This window comes from Labrus bergylta, chromosome 11 (genome assembly GCF_963930695.1).
Source record: "Labrus bergylta chromosome 11, fLabBer1.1, whole genome shotgun sequence".
In the NCBI taxonomy this organism is placed as follows: Eukaryota; Metazoa; Chordata; class Actinopteri; order Labriformes; family Labridae; genus Labrus; species Labrus bergylta.
This window is the reverse complement of record NC_089205.1, coordinates 8139642-8161340: the sequence shown is the minus strand read 5'-3', so window position 1 is coordinate 8161340 and position 21699 is coordinate 8139642. Positions and strand designations below refer to the sequence as shown.

At 41.0% G+C, this 21699-nt stretch overlaps 2 protein-coding genes across 3 annotated transcripts; one reads left to right on the top strand and one right to left on the bottom strand.

Moving 5' to 3' along the window:
• The first annotated feature begins 2639 nt into the window (after positions 1-2639).
• On the top strand, positions 2640-6148 carry si:dkey-243k1.3 (endonuclease domain-containing 1 protein-like). 2 transcript variants are annotated; one of them, XM_020644387.3, is made up of 6 exons: positions 2640-2770; positions 4025-4127; positions 4235-4335; positions 5042-5156; positions 5293-5449; positions 5726-6148. In XM_020644387.3, the coding sequence occupies exons 2-6, from the start codon at positions 4050-4052 to the stop codon at positions 6136-6138; spliced, it is 864 nt and encodes a 287-aa protein (XP_020500043.1). In that variant the 5' UTR covers positions 2640-2770; positions 4025-4049; the 3' UTR covers positions 6139-6148. The 2 variants fall into 2 exon arrangements, with proteins under 2 accessions (XP_020500043.1, XP_020500044.1); XM_020644388.3 differs by lacking the exon at positions 2640-2770 and adding an exon at positions 2784-2867.
• A 2244-nt stretch (positions 6149-8392) lies between these two features.
• On the bottom strand, positions 8393-21686 carry zgc:162193 (TRPM8 channel-associated factor homolog). Its single transcript, XM_020644348.3, has 13 exons — positions 21586-21686; positions 18043-18121; positions 17086-17742; positions 16154-16370; positions 15123-15414; positions 13959-14257; positions 13701-13875; positions 13479-13573; positions 12282-12492; positions 11054-11290; positions 9498-9721; positions 9299-9412; positions 8393-9165 (listed from the first exon to the last, which is right to left on the bottom strand). The coding sequence occupies exons 3-13, from the start codon at positions 17730-17732 to the stop codon at positions 8917-8919; spliced, it is 2760 nt and encodes a 919-aa protein (XP_020500004.1). The 5' UTR covers positions 17733-17742; positions 18043-18121; positions 21586-21686; the 3' UTR covers positions 8393-8916.
• Positions 21687-21699: the final 13 nt, after the last annotated feature.

The window sequence follows — 21699 nt, the reverse complement described above, 5'->3', positions numbered from 1 at the left end:
TTATTTCCTGTTTTCTAATATCAGCACCCTTGTGTTTCTCCCGCCTTCTTATTATATTATTCCCACATGTGGTTTTAAATGTTTTCTCTATCCCTTGTGTGTATTTTTAAATTAATTTTTCCAAGTTTAATCAGTAGGTTTTTCTCTTTTATTTTGGAGTTCCCATGTAGAGTTTTGCTTCCTGTCTTTCTGTATTTTTCTCGCCTTTGTAAATGTGTTCCCCGATTACCTCAGTGTGTTTGTGGTCTTTTGATGTTTTCACACAGTCTGACAGTAGACAGTCCCTTCTCTCCGTGCTGTATCCTGTAAGGACCTCCTGTTCAGTAGGCAGATATTTGTTCCTACTTGGTCTGATTCATTCAGGGTGGAAGTGGAGTCATCAGCCCGCCTCATGTTATTGACACGCCAGCTCAGACATGATATGCTCAATCACTCAGAAAATAATCCAAAACTTCACATTGCATGGAAACAATTTAACAACTTAACATTTGAAAGGCCCGTTATCCGAACCATCCATCCTCGTTTGTTTTGATTTGGAGGCGCACAGGAAGTGACATTTTACATTTAATTTCGCACAGTATTGTGGGTGTTAAAATACAACTAATTTCCTGAAAGAATGCATCCAAACCATACTGAAAAAATGTTCAGTCTACTGAGGTGGATCCAATCGTCCTAACCACCACCTGACACCCAGCCTCCACCATCAGACTGTATCGTCTCCTAAACCACTACCGTCCACATTCATGCACGGCCTGCTCCGACCTCCACCTCAGCTGCAAGGAAGTGTGGACAACAAGAACGCGAGGAATACAGAGGAGAAATCCTGCATGCATATCATCCCATATGCTCCTTTGTAAAGCGTCTCGAGATAACACTTGTTATGAATTGGCGCTTTACAAATAATGATTGATTGCTTGCTTCAGGTTCAGGTGACTTCATTTGTACCTGTAGGTAGATTTGTTTTTTTGCAGGCAGCAAGATTGACATCCATCATGACACACAGATTACAAAACAGATGTTACAAGAAACAACACATAAGAGAAGAAACTATTTAAAACCTACTTAAACATGTTTAAAAAATAAGTGTAAGTAGATGTAAGACGGACGGCAGGGAGAGCTCCACATGTGAGCCTGAGCTCGTGGGAAGAACCACACATGGAGAGATATCCTGGTGAGGCGTTACACAACTTAACGCTGCTGCAGGTTGTTGTGAATGATAAATGAGCTAATCTTTGTGTCAGACTCAGGAATGAACGTCAGAGGACTTTTGCCTGAGTCAATGCAGCGACTATAGTTAAACGTGCTGATATCATTCAGCTCAGATGATCATAAGTCACCACATACTGTAGCTGCTACTCCCTGTCTGACTTATACTCACTGTGGAGATGATTCCCCCCCACCCTCAAGGTATTACACATTCACTAAAAATGTCCAGCTATGGCTCAGAAATATTTTTAATTTCATGAAGAGTTAGACAATGAATTGCACAGCAAGCAATTTTTTTTTTAACTTTCATAATGATGTACATCATGTTATTGGATCATAATTATTAATGGATTACTGCACAAATCATTTTAATAGTATAGCTGTTAAAGGTGGAGATTCTTGCAATTAGTTTATATACAGAATATTTCTTCTGTATTCCTTAAATCCATCAATAATATCACAATTTTAGTCGCCTGTAAGAACACACTGTAATTAATTTTTTTAAGATTTCTTTTTTGGCTTTTTGCGCATTTATTGGAGGGACAGGACAGCGGATAGAGTTGAAAAATCAGGGAGAGAGAGAGAGAGTTGGGTACGACATGCGGGAAACAAGCCACAGGTCGGATCTGAACCCGGGCCACCTGCTTGGAGGACTACAGCCTCCGTACATGGGGTGCGCTCCAACACACAATCATTTTGATTTTGTTTTATTGGGTTAAAAGTTACCCACGACAACAACAAATGTAACAGAGAAAAAGTTATTAAGTTAAAGCTCCTGTGAGGAACTTTCTTTTAGTGTCAGTTCTGGCGCCCCCCTGTGGACAAAACCAAAATGTATATGTCTTTTCTGAATTCGTCCTTCACATGTCTCAACTGGAAAGTCGTGGGTTCGATCCCCAGCTCCTGCAGTCACATGCCCGATGTGTCCTTGGGCAAGACACTTAACCCCAAGTACACGGCGGCGTATGAATGTGTATGAACTGTTAATACTGATGGAAACTTAACATAGCAGCCTCTATAATCAGTGTGTGAATGTTTAGGTGTGACCTGCGGTGTCATAGAAAAGTCCATCCATCTTAGTATTTAGTGTCTTAACAAAAAGGCTGTCTGACACCCACCCTGCAGCAGCGTTTACAGGCTTTGAAAACACTGTATAGAAATGATCAGTCTTAATGCTAGGGGTGTTGTTTTCTTCCAGAGGTCATAAAGCGCCATCTTGATTAATGTCAGTCTGTTTGATTACCAACTTAAAACTCCACACAGGAGCTTTAAATGAACTCCTCTTCACATTCAGGCTGTTCTCTCATGTCTGTCACATTCATAAAAAGAGCTCTGTCCATGACGCTTTCTCCACATCATGTGCTTCTTACTCTCTGTCTCTTGGTGATACAAATGTGGTGATCCAATCCTGTGTCATCCCACACAAAAAATCACACGTTAACATGAGGTCAAGAGAAGAAAAAAAAGGAGAGAGCAAGCGGGGTCGAGAGGTGAAGAGAAGTGACTTATAAAAGCCGGTTTGTGCTCGGGAGCAGACCGTGGCAGTGGACAGGTGCTCCAGCAGGTGAGTGGAAACACAAACATTCAGACACAGATGGTACAAACAGACTGAGCCTCTGCAGTGTGCAGGCTCAAGCTGTTTTTACAGTAAGCATACCAAGGTAATAAGACTTTTAGATTTTACATTAGTATTTTAATTTTGACTGTTTGTTCTTAATTTCAGTTTGAATAAGTTCTGAACGCTGGTTTGTCAGTTTAGTTTATATTGTGTGAAATGTTCAGTTTTAGTTCAGTTTTTATTCTCATTTTAAGATTTATTTTTGTAATACGGTGACTGGGAAGTGCAAAATTGAAACGACAATGTGTGAAACAATTTTAGAAAGCTTGAGACAAATTCACATTTTTGGAAAACGTTTTTACATTTTATAAAACAAAATTAGCGCTGAGACAAACGTACAAGTCCCCAAACCAATTTACAAATGACAGAATCTTTGCCTGGCAATGGATATACTGTACATATATATAAAACATTTATATTCAGTATCACTATGGCTAAAACAAACTAAAAGACTGCTCACTTCCGGCATTTAGTACTTTCCCTTCCTGTCAAGAATCTGTCATTTGTAAATGTCTTTGGGGAATGCTAAAGGTGTTTTTCTTTTGTAGTTTTGTTTTATAAGATATAAAAAAAAGTTTCCAAAATGTAAATTTGTCTCAAGCTTTGTGAAAGTGTTTCACACTTTGTGATTTGAGTTTTTTTTATTTTTAAAGATTTATTTTTGGGCTTTTTGTGCCTTTAACGGATAGATTGGACAGTGGATAGAGTCGGAAATCAGGGAGAGAGAGTGGGGAATGACATGCGGGAAAGAAGCCACAGGTGAGAAGTGAACCCGGGTCGCCCGCTTGAGACAACAGCCTCCATACATGAGATGCGCACTAACCACTGCACTTCCCAGCCACCGTAGTTATATGAGATACTTCAGGCACGAGAACCAAAAGGGCGCAAAAAAGTAAACATCTTACAATGTAAAAAAAAGAATTTAACTACAAAGGAAAAACTACCACAACCATCCACAGAAGACACACAAGTCAGGACATTAGGCTTGTCGACAGTGTATGAATGATTAATTAATACTGATGGACTCATTACTCAGCAGCCTCTACCATCAGTGTGTGAATGTGTAGGTTTGACCTGTGGTGTAAAAGCACTTTGAGTAATGAGAAGACTAGAAAAGAACTACACAAGCTCAAGTCCATTTACCATTTATTCATCAGTCTTCAATGTGTAACTGTGTTTGATTTGATTTCTTTGCTCAAGGATCATCAGCAGTGCTTTAGTGAGGATGCATATCTCAGTGACTTTGTGTACGTTCCTCTCGCTCCTCTTTTCTGCTCATGCAGATGTTGTGGAACGTTTTGAGGTTGGTATCTTCAGTTTCTTGAAAACTTTAAGGTTAAGTTACTCTTTGTTATGTTAAGTTACAAGGTTCCCTCGGGGTTCAGTGTAAAATGTTTCTTTTTATTCCAGGATGAACCAGAATGCATGAAGTACTTCTACAAAGACAAGGTGCCTGAGTGGGGGGCTTCTACACCTGGTGCTGCCCGTCTCTGTCAGCGCTTTGTCAACAGGTAAAGAAAAAAGGGAATGAAAGTGGGATATAAATATCTATGATATGTTTTAAAAAGTCAATGGAACCAAGCTATGTCCTGATTCTATTGGTGGGGCGAGAACAATATTTATCAGAAGTAATAAAGCGTCATAAATACTATTTTATTGACTCATGACTTAATCAGATTTCTGGATCAGAAATATCTGGTACAAAAGAAACCTTGTCATGAACACCAGTGACACACAGTTTTTAACAAAGAATAATCAAATAGAGGGGTTTATAGACATGATCAAATACAGGATCAGAGTGGATTTAGAACAAGAAACGTCACTGACATGTTTTGGGGAGCTCTGAGACTTATTTAAACTGGTTGAAGAGGAGGAGGATGTGACCTTTAACAGACTTGCTCCTCAGTCTTTCTGCAAGTATAGACAGAGACTACAGGGCTGCAGCAGATCCACCAGAGCAGCTTCAAGTGGCAAATTGTAAAGTTTCAGAATTAAAATCCTCCTCAACTCCAGCTCTCAGCCTGTCAGGTTGTCTGAAAGTTAGGCTGAGACAGCATTTCCAACATTGCGGCTGATGCCAATAACCCTCCACCGCCCCCTGCAGGAGCAGATGGGTGACGTCACTCAGGCTTCATCCATTAATATTTACAGTTTATGGTTGTAACATGCCTCCACTGCTTAACTACAAATCACAACAGGGTATCTTTGCACCATTAGGTACCACTTTGCCACACTGTACGACACAAACCATCGTATCGCTGTCTACTCCGCTTATCAATTCCAGCCCAGTAATGGAGGAGGCCGAGAGAGACGCTGGTTTGTGGAGCCTCAGGTTGGTTTTTATAAAACACTGATTATGTGCATATACAGTATTTACATGATCTAAATCATCAGCCAGTGTGAAAAGTGCTGATTCACTGATGTGTAGAAAGAAATCAACCAATCACAGTTTGTGATGTGTCTTATAGCTGGTTAACATTTCATGGCAAGCAGAGATGAAGGATGGCTACTGGCTGGGTAAAGACCACCCTGGGGTCTACCTAGGAGAGAAACAGGCTCTGGATGAGGACTACAAACACTCTGGCTTTGATCGTGGTCACCTCAACCCCAACGGACACCATGCAGGTAGTGGAAAGTTGGTGTCAGCAGGTGGCAGTAGCAACCAGACAAAGTTCTTATTTCAGAGCTGTGTACACACCTCTTATAATCAGAGCTATCACAAAAGTGTTCTCTTTGTCCAGTAGCAGGGCTGGATCCAGACTTTTCTTTTTAACTGGGCCACTAAATTATACAAGGGTGGCATGAGGTTTACACTAGGGTTCTCACAATACTTTTTAAGCTGTGACGCAATACAATAGTAGTACTAGTTTTTGCATATTCCTCTCTTTTCCTCTGTTTCAGTCCCAAGCCGAAATGCCACTTTCACACTGACCAACGTGGTTCCTCAGAACCCAAAGCTGAACCAGAACTCCTGGAGGATCCATGAGACCCAGCTCACCGACCTCTTCAAGGAAAACTGCTCCAAGGCCTACGTGCTGGTTGGTGCCATTCCCTCAGCAGACACCTGGATCATCAAAAACAATGTGAAGCGGGTCAACATCCCCGACTACCTGTGGAATGCCTACTGCTGTGTGGACAACAACGACAGACCCGTTCAGAGCGGAGCTGCGACAGCCAGGAACACGGAGGAGAACAAGGTGGAGACGCTCACTTTGGAGGGAGTGGGACAATTCCTCCAGCAGTTCTCCAATCAACCAGTAGGGGAGCTGTTTGACAACAACTGCAAGGCACAAACAGATAATAAAAAGATGTGAAGATGAAGAACTCATATTCAGTGTCATTACTCTGAAATGTTAAATAAGATTTTATAACTATGAAGTCTTCTCATTTTTTTGTAGATTCATTTCATACAAATGTTTCTGAAACCAAAGTAACACCAGCCAAATGAACTGAAAAGAGTATAAAGCAGAAAAGAGTATATCACATAAGTAAGGTTAATGGCTTCTTTATGTAATTATTGTTTAATGGATTCATGGATTAGTCTGCTGATTTTTTTTATACTCATGGATCGATTATCGAGTTAAAAAAACGACATCAACAATTGTGGGGGAAAAAGTGTGTCTTGATTATTCAGATCCAAACATGGCAACTTCTTCATGTTTGTTCCTTTACAAAGTAAATAAACAAATACAAAAGCAAAAGGAGCAACCAAAAATACCTGATGAGTGTGGACAATGTCAGCCAGGCCTTACACAGAAATACATTCTTTAAAACAGTCATTTCTGTTGGTGCAAGGCCTTTTGAACTGTGTAACTGTGCAGCATATTTTATTCATGGGGCGTGCTGCTAAAGCTCCCTTTGTTTTTCTCACTTCAGCGGTTTTAGCACACAGCATTTAAGTTACATTTTTTTAAAGGGCCTCTGTGACAACTTCTCCATTCCACTGAAGTCCTGATCTCTTCTGAGAGACGTTTTCTCTGCGTTTGCTCAATTTCCAACCACAGAGACGTTTAACATACAGGCACGGCCCTTAGAGAAACCACACGCAGACCTAAACAGACACAGTTTAATGTCTTTCAGATCTGATTTTGATAAGAAAATTCATCAGCTGACTCCAGAGTAACGAGAAGATTCATAGATGAGTAGTGGAGCCAAAAGTCTGATATTTGTCTTTCAAATGTAGAGAAGTAAAAGTAAAAGGTTTCACTCACAGTGCAGTCTATGCAAATGACTGCACTGAAGTTAAATAGAAAACCATTTGCTTATCATCTTTCTTGGGTTGAAATTGACTTGTGATAACTTTAACGTAAAGCTGTTATCGACATGGTGCATGTTACCATGAAACAGGTTATACATACCATAAGACAAAATAAAGTGACTGATGCCTATTACAATTTTTACATGACAGTCAATGCAAATATCCCCACACAAACATATTTAGCGGTAATACAATCTAAATGATAAAGGCAGCCTGAATCCCCTGCCCTCATTTACAGTAATAAAGCATTCTTTTAAAAACACATTGAAAAGGAATATATGAACATGTAAAAATGTTGGCTATGATAACAAAGCAAAGGAGATGCTCCGATTACAAGCTCTTACACAACCAGTCTTTCGATTTCATGAAAGCATCACAGCCTAAACGTTTTTTTTTTTTGCTAAGTAATATAAATGGTACTTAGTTAAGACCCCACCCCTTTAATAATAATGATACATATTGTTAATAACACACTTTACCTACCAGTTGAGAGACGGCGACTCTACCAACTGAGCCACAGCCACCTGTAGTGTGTACTAGCTAATTATAGAAGGAGTAGGGAGAGTCATCCCTTCACCATCCTAGGAAAAACAATTGCAGCATACTAATGAATACTGTGAGTCAATCATTGGTGTGAATCCGAGGGGATTAAGTGGGTATACCTTCTATGGAGACTGAACAATAAGTGGGTACCTGCGTATACTACATCACTAATTTTACATTTAAAACACATCTCTAAGTGCTACAAACATTAAATCGTGAGCGCAAAAACAAGTTTGAGTTTCTTCAAAAGGTTTGTAGCCTCTGTGGAAATTCAACTTGTGAAAAACATATATATACACTGTATATATTTTTTTCAGTTCTTTAAGTGTTATAACCTTGAAGAACTGATATCATATTTCCGGGACTATCCGTATATGAGGCGACACCTGAGAGATGATTCAGGCAGTCAACTCGAGCTACACTGATTCCACACTTGACATGCATCATTCTCAACAATCACAACACCTACCTTCCAGTTAGCCATCTATTAAAGCTGTAAGATTTCCACTCCCTACCTTTTCTCTCTTTCATCGACAGCTCTGACCTGCACCAGTTCTGCACTCTCGCTCATCCCCACCTCCACCCCAGCATCCACCTGTAGGCTCCGACTGAGGCTTTAAGATATCATTCCATCACTCCTCAAATTTCTGCATGAAAATGAAAACTGTGAGGTCGGAGCCCAAACGCCAAACACAAACGTGAGCTGCTGACTGAAATATACTCGTGTCATGTAAGCAACGTTAAATAAATGAAACGAAGAAGCTGAGTGGTGAAGTAAAATGTTTATTAGTGTCTGTTCCATGGAAAGTTAATGCAAATATCATTGAAGGTAATATGCCCATACCCTTATAACCCAAGTGAATTAGGCCTACTGTTACACGGTTCAGTCTGTAAGAGCATTAGAGTTACGACCCGAAACAAAACTGAATGGCTAAGATCAGACTTCTGATCTATTGCTAAATGCTGGAGACAGAGGCAGGAGGAGTGAATATAAAGATAAGGAAGCAGATATGAAGTGGCTGCATGTGAAGTTAAATGGAAAACCATTTGCTTATCATCTTTCTTGGGTTGAAATTGACCTCAGCAGGTTAAGGTTGTAAGGCGCCTAAACTAGACACACTAGAATATTATTGCACAATATGTTTGACAATAGTCCCCCGAGAATATTTCTAATAAATGTTGCTTGTGCTGTGCAGCGGCCATATGATATCTTTTGTGAATTCGCCCCTAAAAGGACTTTGGCAGTCTTAAAACCGCCCCGCTACACTTCCTATCAGCAGCAGTCTGAAGCTCAGTTATACTTGACCATGGGGTGATCACTCCATGGTGGCAGTTTGGAAAGTTTCCCCTCCGTTTCTTTTTCTATGGGCCAGCCCCAGGCCTTAAAGAATCCAGAGAGGTTCATCTTCACAGCCTGGGAGAAGGTCTCAGCATACAGGTTCATCTTGCCATTGTTGTCCTTTGGAAAGGTGGCAGGGTTCATCTTGTGGTAGGCTCCAAACACCTTCTTGAAGGCGTCCCAGCCAAACTTGTCCTGGAGCTGCATGGAAGAGAACAGATGTAAAATGTAGTGTTGTCTCTCATTTTTCTCAGGTATTTTGGTTGTGTGGTGTTTTATGAGCATCGAGACAAAGAGTCTCTATGGGGGAAAGGACACAATAGCTCTCTCTTACCTGCATGTACGTCTCCAGGGCCGTCCATACACTCCAGCTAGCAAGTTCTCTGCCCCCCTTGACATACGCCTCTGTACGGTTGTTTCGATTCTCCGGAGTCATTGCTCCATGAGCCTGAACAAGATGAAAAGATTTGATGTAATCTCATAAACAAGTAAAACACAATGCACTAGAAGTTCACACAGCTCTTTGACTTCACCTTCTCCTTGCTGATCCCCAGCACGGTTTCATGCACATACACAGACCACAGGTTGCATGTACACTCTGTAGTGTGTGGTGCGAATTCCCAGTGGCGTTTCTGTTGGTTGTGTCCCAGTTCATGGATGGCGCCCCACAATCCAGTCTTTTTAATGTTGGGGATGTCGACCAGCGTAGCTGCTGTGGCCCTGTGCATCATGACAGGATAACCTGCATGCATCCAACCTGGGGGGAGAAATGGTTTAATAGGGCTCCGTATCTGTAATAAAAATCCTTACCGTACATCTCATTGTAGTGAAAGGGCGGGCACAAAGCACCGCACAAAATCCACGACTTATTTGAGCGGGATGTTACAAAACTATGGAAGCCCCTGCTTTTAACTACGAGTACGCTAACGCATGATATCAGCCTTGTGTATCCTGAAAAGTTAAGAAATCAAGTCCACAACTAGCGACAGATCATCTCTACTTCGGTGTTCAACTATGTGGTGCTCCCCCTAGAGGAATCCTCTAGTAACACACGTTGTGCATAGGCAAGTATAAGAACATTTACGTTCACAATCCAGCAGGTTGTCTATGCGTATGCATGGTTCAAAAGCAAGTATATTTGAGCCCTAAGAGGACATACATCAATACAATTTACATGACTGTTTTCCATGATTTCAGTTGAGAGCTAGACTTTTTTTTATCTCCATATCTGAAGATTCCCAAGTTAATTTCTGCAATTTTTCACAGGATATCGCGGTACTATATTGTCATCACAAGAAAACCAGTGTTGCTATCTCGAGATAACGACATAAACAATTTGAGAGCTTAAGAAAACCAGCCAATAAAAGTCATCACCATCAAATGTTTGAGCTTCTGTACAAAACTACTCATTCAGTCCACATGCCAAAACATTTTCAATGTGCATGAAGCCATGTCATCCGATTAAAGCAAGGGTAACACACTACAGCTTCAATTCTTTTAAACTAATGAACTGTCTTAATTTTTCAATCAAATATCAAATAATAAAAAGTACCATTTTAATGTTGTTGTAACATTCAAGTAAAAAAATTTATGTAATAAATATCAATTAATTCTAAATGCAGTAGTTAGCAATAAGTGGTTCCCCTCTTGCACAAGGTGTTAACATGCAAATTGAGGTTTGGTGAAAACTCTAAACTGCAGGTAGATGCAAATGTGAAAGTAATGAAAGTGTATCCGTGTTAACTTTGTTGTAGATTCGAGACCTATGGTGCAAACTGCCTCCCTTCCTCAATGAGACTCTCTACAGGATATGCAAATAAAAAACAGGAATTCCAATAAAAGACCTGGAAAGGGGCGCTGGTGGCACAGTGGTTAGTGCGCACGCCCGTATGGAGGCTATGGTCCTCCAAGCGGGCGGCCCAGGTTCAAATCCCACCTGTGGCTCATTTCCTCCCATGTCATTCCCCTCTCTCTCCCTGATTTCCAACACTATCCACTGTCTTATCTCCCCATTAAAAAGGCACAAAAGCCCAAAAATAAATCTTTAAAAAAAAAAGAAGACCTGGAAAGATTTCAAACCCAAACTCACCGTGGGAGATCTGCACGTCGCATACATAGCGCTCCTTGCGAGGAAATTTGTGTGGTATGACAGCAAGATCGGCAATGCCCTTCATGATGTCATCCCAAAGCACTGCCAGCTCATCAGGGCACTCCAGGTTCCGAACCACATCTGATGGTACGGTGAGGATGATGTTGGCAAACTCTAGCTCTGCCCAGGGTGCGGGAGCTGTACGCAGCAACGACCATTCAGCTGGTGTTGTCACACCTGAAAAGATTAAAGGGAAAGGCCGGGATTCAAAATTGGCCTTTACTAAATATTGACTTCAGAAAACTGCCCGACTGCCAGCCTCTTTATTAACATGGTCAAGCAATTGCATCATTAAAGTAGATTACCTACTCTGCCCTGCTCCAAAAAGAACTGGGGAGATAACGGGGGCCAAATAGGTAAATTTTCCACAAGACGTCTACAGGACAGACTATCAGAACACAAATATAGCATCTGAACTGGTAATGTGAACTTCCTCATGCCAAGAGACTACTTCCAATTCCACCATAGCAACCCAGACACATTACAAGCCTTATGTGGTTTAGACCACATCCCAACTTACCTGAGGAAATGTGACAGACAGAAAAAGCGGAACCAGCAGGAACCTTTGTGTATGTATAAATGAAAGGCTACAAAACACCCCGGCCTTAACAAGGACCTTGATCTCACTGTGTTCTTGCACATCCCGTATAGTCAGCATCATGACTTGATATTAGAGCCAGACCGATTAATCGACTAGCCGATAATATCGGCCGATATTGGCATATCCATTGACTATCAGTATCGCCTAATTTTATCTCAGATAAGCGCCGATATTATTAGATTTATTAACCTGTCAAAAAGCATTTAATCTGAGTTTCATTGTATTACACTAGCAGTTCTCTTTCACCAGCAGAGGGCACTATATGGATTGCAACAAGCATCATCACTCTCCAGAGTGTCAAGCAGTGATGCACGTACATGGGGAGTTACTTTCCAGTTGAGTGACCATCTTGTCTTCATTATAAATCTTTACCACAAGTGTTTGATAACTGCATTTCAAGGATTAACACAATAAATCTATCAATCCTGATATCGGTATCAGCCCCAAAAATCCCATACTTGTCGGGTCCTACTAGTAATGTTTTTATTCCCCTCTTTTAAAAAGATTTAGGAACATTCTCAGGGAAACTCCATTGCTAGATATGACACATTTTCTTTCAAGACTCACCAGATTTATAGTATGGTGCAGGTACAGCAATCTGCACTTTGACCTCTAGCCCATCCTCTTTTGTTTTGGGCGGGACCACCAGGTAGATGAGACCCCCCCACAGGTTCGACACCAACATCATCTCTGCGTTTACAGGATATTGCTCATGAACACACCGTGCTCTCTTCAGCACATTCGTCTTGAGAGTGTCTGTTTGACAGCCAATCTGGACCTGAAGATGACATGGAGTATGATTAGTTACTGATTGAAAAGGATGCAAAGTGGACCGGTGGACATGGTGTGTTAAAATGTTGTGTTACAGCTGGGTACAAAAAAAACAAAAAACGAGTGACATCCCTGAAACTACATCCATGTTTTACACAGTCTGCGGGATGAAACCTTAACCTTACAATGCTAGAACAAAGCATGTTGTTTGGAAATTCTGCAGTTGCCATGTTCGTTTTCTGGAACCAGTAGTAACCACATTTGGAACTCAAGGTGCTGCTGGAGGTAACGAGGAGATTTGTAATAACAAAGCAATAGTCTATCCAGTACTGGTTTGATTCAGTTGGTGGGGCCGCCCCCCCATGTACAAAGGCCTCAGTCCTCATCGCACTGGCCGCAAGTTCGATTTTGAATACTGACGCTACCGACATGGTGCATGTCCTGCCCCCTTCTCTTTTTTCAACATTATTGCATTCTCACATTTCCTGTCCCTCCCCAGCTTTCCTATCACTTAAGGGGGAAAAAAACAAATAAACCATTTTTAAAACATATCAATAGCACAGTACGAGATTCTATTTGATTTGCAGTACTTAGCAGACGCACTGCTCAATAGTGGCAGGTGAACAACAAAAACCAGGTGACTGAATTTGCTCCGAGTTTCTGAGTTAAAATTGTATACTTCAAATACTTCTAGGGGGTGTTCCTGATGATGCATCAGACCGGCAACTCAGAATTTCCTCCTTCTGAGATAACAGATGAGTTAAATAGAAATTTAACGTCACATGGTTGAAATAAATGAGCCTTAGAAACCAAACTTTTTTTGTACCAGGCTGTAATTTTTTTTATTTTAATGTAGGGCCTCAGGAGGATTGACTCATTTTTTAAACTTGTCTGAAGTGGCCAATCATGGAACTCCTTTTACTTCTTTTCTCAGCCCCGGAGGTCAACAGAAACACATTGACCTCAATAAGTCTTTAATGTTGCGAGCAGTACCTTAAATCCCTTGTTGACAATCCGTGCTGGTAAGGAAATGTAGGTCTTCATGCCAGGAGACAGGTAAAGACCTGTACTGACCCACTCTAACCCTCCTTACACACACAAAGACACACAAACAGCCAATTTTAGATCACTTTTACTTTTAAGAACGAGCTCTCTAGATTAATGTGCCGTAACTGTCCTGCAAGATTTTGACTTTAAGTGTTAATGAGTCCTTACCTGCTGTGTCAACATTAATTGTGACACAGTGGTTGTAGATCACTGGCATTGCGGGATTATCCTTGATGAGGTGGGGCAGGAGGGCATCAGGATTCGAGGAAACCTTGTACAGCTCTGGCCCCACACTGAGGAGCAGGAGGTCTCTTGGAGTCTTGGCGGGGCAGGTGTCACAAACCTTCCAACACAAATATTATTACATTATGATTGTTCTTCTAACACCTCTGTGTGGTTGTCAGCATTGTCTTTGTGTTCTCTCACCTGAGGCATACCCGCCTTCATTAAGACATGAGTGAGGTTGGAGACCACCTGTGTGTAGGAGCAGCAGTCATGAGCGTTCATGTGCAAGTAGGAGGCTAAGTCTTGGCCCAGCTTTGTCAGACCTTCCTCATCATGCTTGCTCAGTGCTTCCCCTTTGGTAACATGGCAATGAAAGCGGTGGAGCAGTTGGCGGAAGTGGTAGTTTTCTTTGGCCTTGCTCGGCTCAGGGGCTTTGAATGTACCTCCTCTGATTATTGAACCCAACATGCTCAAGCCCAGTTTGTTCAGGACATGGTTCCCTGAAAGACATGACAGCAGACCTCCTATGAAACCCAGTGCCCTGTATCTGACTTTTGATCCCAAAAAGCAATGATTGGCAAAGCATTCGTTCTTTTGTCTTTCCAAGATTACAAAACCTGATCTTGTTATGAGCTGATACCGAGCATCGATTGAAAACAAGCTGTATGCTATTCACCCTGTAAGTGAGTGATAGACTATATAAATGCGATCATTTTTGCATTAAGTCTCTAATTTTGAGTTTTATCAGCATGTTATGATTACCTTAAGGTTGCAATATTATCCTCCTTTTTGACAAGTTTAAATAAGTTTCAGAAGTCCGCAAAACATGTCTGTGAAGTGTCTTGTTCTAAATCCACTCTGATCCTGTATTTGATCATGCCTATAAACCCCTCTATTTCAGCCCTGATCAGAACAGGCTGTTTCTGTGTCTGTACCTTTAAATGTAAATGAGCTGTGTCTGACCACGCCCCCTCTCTGGAAGGGCTTGGACAGGGAAGACTCAGAGGGCAGAACAAACTGTGAGAGTGCCCCCCATTTGTGGGAGGGGTTACTGCCCTTTGTGATGTCATGAAGGGAAAATCTCCAAACGGCCTGTTTTAGCACACATTTTCTTGAAAGTGAAACAGGCAAAAGACAGAGAATGGACTTTTGTCATAATTGAGGGGTTTGTAAACAGACTAGAGACACATATTAGTGTTAGGACAACATGGTGAAGTGTATTTGCATAAATACGCACTAAGTAACATTGAATGAATTGTGTCAGGACATTTAGACAGCAGCCCCTTGGCTTTTTTTTTTTTACATGCATTACATTATGTCATCATGCAATGATTTCAACCACATTGTCATAGTGCATTATCATACCTGGGTACTCTGAGAATATATTTAGCCCAGGGTTCTTCTGTGCCCAGTACCAGGCGTGTCCAGCCATCAGGAGGCCTCCTCCCTCTGCCACAAAGTCTTGAATTTCCTCTGAGTTAGCATCGCTGTACGTCGTACACACGTATACACTCAGGTCATCTCGGAAAGTTGACGACACACAATTTAACCCAGATTTGCTGAGATTGGCGAGTGCATGTTTGTGCGAGACACCAACAACTCCCTTACGGCCTTCATCCAACCAACGAAGGGCGTTGCTCCAAAACTTAGTGAGGTTCTGCAGCAATGGCAAGATGGCAAGAAAGTAGTCGTTCGTTAGTCACATTAAAGATTTGACACAAGTGCACAGACGGCTGCTGTTGGTCAGAGGTCAGAGTACAAAAAAAAGGCAAAGATGTCAGACTTCAATTCACATTGTTTCAGAATTTTATAATCCAGTCCTGGACATTATGACAATATAACCATAAAGTCCTGACATTAAATTCATACATTTTTACTTGATGGTTTCAATCATAGTTAAGCACGCCTTACGCACTCTTATTCCTCTGACTCTGCCACTCACCCCGCCCCATAAAACCCTGTGTTGGAGCGCAGTCTATTGCTCTTCTACATATATCTGACCTTAACATCCTAACCTTCATCCCTCGACCCCTACCCTCATCCCTTCATTCCTCCAACCTTTACCCTTATCCCTCCACCCTTACCTTTATCCCTCAACACTTACCCTCATGGCTTTGTCTCTCAACCCTTACCCCCTCCCTTCATCCCACATCCCTCAAACCCTCCCTTCATCCCTTTGCCCTTAACGCCCCCCTTGATCTCTCGACCCTTACCCTCATCCCTCAACCTCTGCCCTCAACTCTTCATCTCTCCATCTATCGACTCTCATAATCTAACCTCACTCATCACTTCTATCCTTGCCATACATATTGAAATAAACTATTCTAAATTCATATCTTTCTTGGCGTGGTCCTTGTTGTTGAATTCATTCTAGTATGTGCTCATTTACACTCTACCTCTCGTCCCAGGAATCCTTCATGTGTAATCACGATGATACGTCCCTGCCCATAGTAGGCTCCTGCCAGAAATGCCTTTCCATCAGCGGTGGTCCCGATGGGAAAGGCCAGCGGGCCGTGAACCAGAATCTCAGAACAGACGCTACCACCCGACAGGTCAAACTCTGGAACCCCCTCGAGTAAAAACTCAAGGTCATCCTCAAAGTCCTTTCCAATACTGTTGGTAAAAGGGAGAGATTAGACCAATCAGAGTGATGCAGTCCAGTATATCACAGTTAGGAACACAAATATAAATGTTTTCTCCCTTTTTTATTAGATTGTGACAATATAAGAAATGATGATATGTGTTTTCACTACAGACTGTAAACAATAGAGGATGAAGCCATTGAAGTTACTGAAGGGGGCTTTGGAAGCCCATCAATGGTGGTCGCCATTTTGGAAATGCTATCAAACCCTATCTTTCAGTCAACCTAACGACAGGCTGACAGCTGGAGCTGAAAGTGGGTCTTCAGCCTCACCCGTCAGTCAAGTCAGTCACACCCCAATTATGTATAGGCACTTATCCTTCATAAAATCAAAACAGATGAATTGTAAAAATGTTAAAAATCACTCTCCGTTCCCTGTGTGCCGATCGAGACGTGAGCTAATCAGACCAAAATGTTTTTTTGTACCAGACTGTAAACATGTTAATTTCTGCTGTCAAATGGACATTTTAATATTGGGCCGTTTGTAGGTGGACTTAAGTGGACATTTGGGGAACTGCAGTTTTTTGCACTTCCGCATTGGCTTCACAAATTTAAAACCAGAAATTGCTGCTAGATTGTATAGTAACGTATAGTATCGGAGGGTTTTGTATCGTGTTTTTAAGTTAAAATCTGTCACTTTGCATATAGTGGAATTTGCATTGAAATAAAATTGCAATGTACACTCACACTACAGCCATCCAGGACGATGGGATCTGTGGGAACACAGGGACGCACTCTACCGCACCACAATGCTCTGAAAAGTAGATCCCTGCCACACCAGACACCTTGTTCCCTTCAAAGAAAAGCAGTGTGTTCTCCTTAGGGTGCACCTTAGACCAACTCCACGCCTGCCCTGCTATCAGCACTCCTCCTCCATCTTTCATGAAGGCCACCAGGTCCTTCACATCTGAACCCACACTGTAGGCATTGGTCACGTACACACCAACCCCCAGACTTTTATCAAAGGACCCCACAATTTTGGATTGAAAGGAGGATTTGCTGAGATTATCAGCGACCTCCTTGACGGATTTGTTGACACCCACAGACGGGTTGTCAGATCCCTCTCCTCTTAACCAAAACAGAGCATTCTCCACCAGAGCAGGAAAGGCGGTGAGATAGCCCTCATGACCGAGGACCACTATCCGTCCTTTGCCGTACAGAGAGGCAGCCATCAGGACCTGGCCTTGGCTGTTCACTGCTAAAGGAAAAGCATGGTCTCCAATCAGAACCAGGTCACTGGGAACACGAGGGCCGCTGAGGTCCAGCTCTCTCAAGCCTTTCATCACAGCGACGTAGGCACCTTCATGGTGGTTATAGTTGGGCTGAGTGGCCATGATTGACAATCTGGAAGTCAAAGGAAGAAGGTGAGATGGCAGATGGATGTAAGCTTTTCTGGTTCCTGAGGTTGAACAATTATCTGGGTGTAAATTGAGTCAGTTCGTTGTCCTGTGTCTTTTATGTCCCCTAACAAAGACTAAAATAAAAAAGTTAAAGTACAACTAATGACTAATGTATTACACAGTCATAAGAATTAATTAATAACAACTAAATGTTTTCATGATTTAAGAGAAAAATGCAGAGTTTAACAGTTTTTTGTAAAACAAGCAACCACTGCCAAAAACCACTAAAAGTACGTTTCTATACCTGGATGTTCGGTTGTCTTTCAGCTGGTTTTTATTTCACTGCCGTATCCCAGACAGACGATCCAACGAGAACACCACACCTGACAGGGCAGACGAGACAATATAAAGGTGATCCTGAGAGAACAGGTTGAGGTAGTTGAGCAAGTACAGCCCAGTGACAGACTTTTAATGATGGCCAGGATCAAACATAAGAGGACAGCTAGGGTACACAACTCCAGTCTGTCAACATTCATTCCTCACTGAGTGAATATGTCAGCGCTCACACGAGGTTTTGCATGAGGACACACCCTGGGTGAGACTGTTTAATAAACCTGTTTATTCAGTCAGCAAATGTCAATATTTGTGGATGTAGACGACACAACACAAAACTTGGACGGAGAACTGAACCAGTAGGAGTGGTTTAAGTCTCTTTAAACATCGTGTGATGACCTTGTTTAACACAGAAGATGTGTTTGCACTTTCTGTCGTTATTTTTGAACGGTTTAAATGTGTTTTTTATGTCGCTGTTATTACGAGTGCTTTATAGTTTAATAAAAACTAAAATGTTTCTTTAGATCATGATCATTTGAGTTTCTCAGTTTGTGGATTGTTGATTAAACAAATTAAAACATTTAAACTTGTCAGAACGTATATCTACTAGTTTATTTTCAGATTTTCACATCTTTAAATTTTAAGTGTATTATTTTTAGGAAGTTAAGAGAATAATCAATATATTCAAACGCTCATGCCTTTTTACTTGTTAGAAACTCGACCTGTTCTTATGCTTCCGTCGTCTGTGTAACATCAGTCTGTCTGTGTTGTTGTTTAGACACTGTAACATAAAATGTAAATCAATGATTATCATAAATGTGAATGTAGCATGCCGCTTATGTTCGGATTGAATTTCTATTGTGGGTTTTTCATTTTACCAGGAAGTAAGTCTTGAGACCTGGCAGAGTAAGCAGCCAAAACCCATCAAAAGACAACATTAATACAAGGCTGTTTTGAATGTACCGACTGGGAAGCGTTTGAATGCACAGTTATAAATGAACATACTGATATAGTAACATCTTACATTAATTTCTGTGTAGATAATGTGATCCCTACCAAATAGACAAAAACATATGCAAACACTAAACCCTGGATTACCGCTGAGATAAAAATGCTTTTAATTGAAAAAGAACAAACTTTTAGAATAAATGACAGATATAAAGGGAAACTAATACATAGAGATATACAAATGAAAATGAACGAAGCAAAAATGGACTACAAAGCTAAAGTTGAGCAACTACTTACAGACAATAAAGGAAGGGAGGCTTGGCGTGGAATTAAAACAATGATTGGCTTGAACACCCAACAGAATAATGCTTCATAAACAATTGAATTTGCCAATGACATGAACAACTTCTTCGCACGATATGAGACTGATAGTCAATCCCCATTGGAGCCTGAGGCAGACTGGAGAAAATATGGCACTCCTATTCAAATATAACTGAGGAAGTCCAGTTTGTATTTTCCAAGATTAATGTAAAAGAAATCCATCGGCCCAGATGGGTTAGACGGTAATACGCTTAAAAAATGCTGTAAGCAGTTAGGTCCTGTGTTCACACAACTTTTCCAAGCTTCCTTAAATTCACAATTAATCCCAAAATCATGGAAAATATCTAAAATTATCCCATTACCAAAAAAGACAAGCCCCTCTGAATTCAATGATTTTAGACCCATTGCTCTGACCTCAGTTGTCATGAAATGTTTTGAGCGCATCATTTTATCTCACTTGAGGTCTGAAACAAACAGTAAAATGGATCCCCTACAATTTGCATATCGAGCAAAGAGAGGTGTTGAGGATGCAACGGCTGCATTTCTTAACCAAGTTTATAAACACTTGGAAACACCATCATCTTATGTGCGTATACTGTTTGCTGATTTCTCATCTGCCTTTAACACTGTCCAGATACAACTATTGGCTGTGAAGCTGTGTAGTATGGGAGTTAACCACACCCTCATTAGGTGGATTCATAACTTCCTTTCTGAAAGGCAGCAGTTTGTTACCATCCATGGGAAAAACTCTTCAGTAAATAGCACTCACACTGGGGTACCACAAGGGTGTGTCCTCTCACCTTTGTTGTTTACTTTGTACACCAATGACTGTACAAGTCATCATGACAACTGTAAATTAATTAAATATGCAGATGATGTTCTGGTAGGTCTTTTAAATGACGATGAGACCAATTACAGAGCTGAGCTAGACAACTTTTACAACTGGTACTCTGATAACTCATTGATTTTAAATACAAAGAAAACCAAAGAAATGATTATTGATTTTAGAAGACAGTCATCTCTCTTCCCTGTAAATATGAAGGACACAGAAATGTAAATTGTACCAGAGTATAAGTATCTTGGCACAATAATAGACAACAAACTGACATGGAACACCAACACAAAACCTCTCTGTGCAAGGCAAATTCCCCTACGGGCAATAAAGCTTTCATTCATTCATAATAACACAACATGGGAAAATACAAACACTTTAAAAACATTATCAAATACACAAGTGGCCCTTCATGAAAAACCACCACATGCCTCTGTCACCACCTTCTTTATGAGGCTCTTTGATTTGTTTAGCAACATCAGTGTGTCTGTTTTCAGCTCTTCATCAAGAGTATTTCTTGCCCGTGGTGTATTATAAGAAAAGGCTGTTATCACAGATCTGTCAGCGCTCTGAGGTCCGTAAAGAGCAATAAATTCAAAGATCGCAACTGGTAACCAAAGTGACTCCCATGCCCACTGTCACTCATTTATTCTGCGTTTTAAAAGAGATCTAGACGTGCTTTTAAGAGCTTACAGCAGTATTTGAATTCAGTATGTTACATTATATAAAAATGACTGACTGTAAATTCCCTTCCTGCTTTTAGATTTATATGAACACCTAAATGATTTTGTATTTTGTGACAAGACTTTGCAGATGTTTTTATTTCAATGTTAGGTGGGATACTCCTACAAACCCTTAGGGGATTCTTTTCAATTCAAACAACTTTATTAATCCCTCTTGGGGCAATTAGTGTGGACTTTGTGTCAGCATTTTGTATGTACGTGTCTTCTTCTGTCTTATTTTACTCTTCTGCACATATAAACAAAGAATGAAACCAGTAGGACTGAACTAAAGACGATTACAGAGGAACTTTTTACAGTTTTGCTTTATAAATAAAAACCGGTGCTGTTGTCTGCGAATTGTAAGTGATGTCCACACCAACAAATCACATGTTGGTTCATCAAAATGTCACCATAGAGTAATCACACACAGAAATGTAGCTCGTTGGTACAAAACAAGTAAACTTAATCCAGCAACCAGCTTTTATAATAATAGGCCTAAATGAAAAGAAACCTGACAGTCCGGTTTAGCAGGAAGCTGTTTTATTCTTTAGTTATGCTGCATCACGTTTGGTAAACTGTTAAATGGGAAGACGGAAAACTTTTTCTCCTTAATTACTTCAAATGATGAACTGAGAAACATTTAGCTGAATCGGTAAGTACTTAAGAGAATTGATGATACCGTCAGTCTCACCTTGTGTTTTGTTTAACCTTGGTGCTCTCCCTCCTTGTGTCAGTGACTGAGTGGAAGAGCACACAGGTGACTTACATTAAATGACGGATGGTTTAATGTGGGAGAAACCCGGAA

Excerpts from the sequence above, each read along its gene's own strand:
- si:dkey-243k1.3 (XM_020644387.3), top strand. The coding sequence starts at position 4,050 with ATGCATATCTCAGTGACTTTGTGTACGTTCCTCTCGCTCCTCTTTTCT. Across the intron at positions 5,157-5,292 it reads GCTGGTTTGTGGAGCCTCAG|CTGGTTAACATTTCATGGCA; the intron begins GTTGGTTTTTAT and ends TGTGTCTTATAG. Across the intron at positions 5,450-5,725 it reads CCCCAACGGACACCATGCAG|TCCCAAGCCGAAATGCCACT; the intron begins GTAGTGGAAAGT and ends CCTCTGTTTCAG.
- zgc:162193 (XM_020644348.3), bottom strand. The coding sequence starts at position 17,732 with ATGGCCACTCAGCCCAACTATAACCACCATGAAGGTGCCTACGTCGCT. Across the intron at positions 11,291-12,281 it reads TGCACCATACTATAAATCTG|GTGTGACAACACCAGCTGAA; the intron begins GTGAGTCTTGAA and ends TAATCTTTTCAG. Across the intron at positions 9,166-9,298 it reads CCCTGGAGACGTACATGCAG|CTCCAGGACAAGTTTGGCTG; the intron begins GTAAGAGAGAGC and ends TCTTCCATGCAG.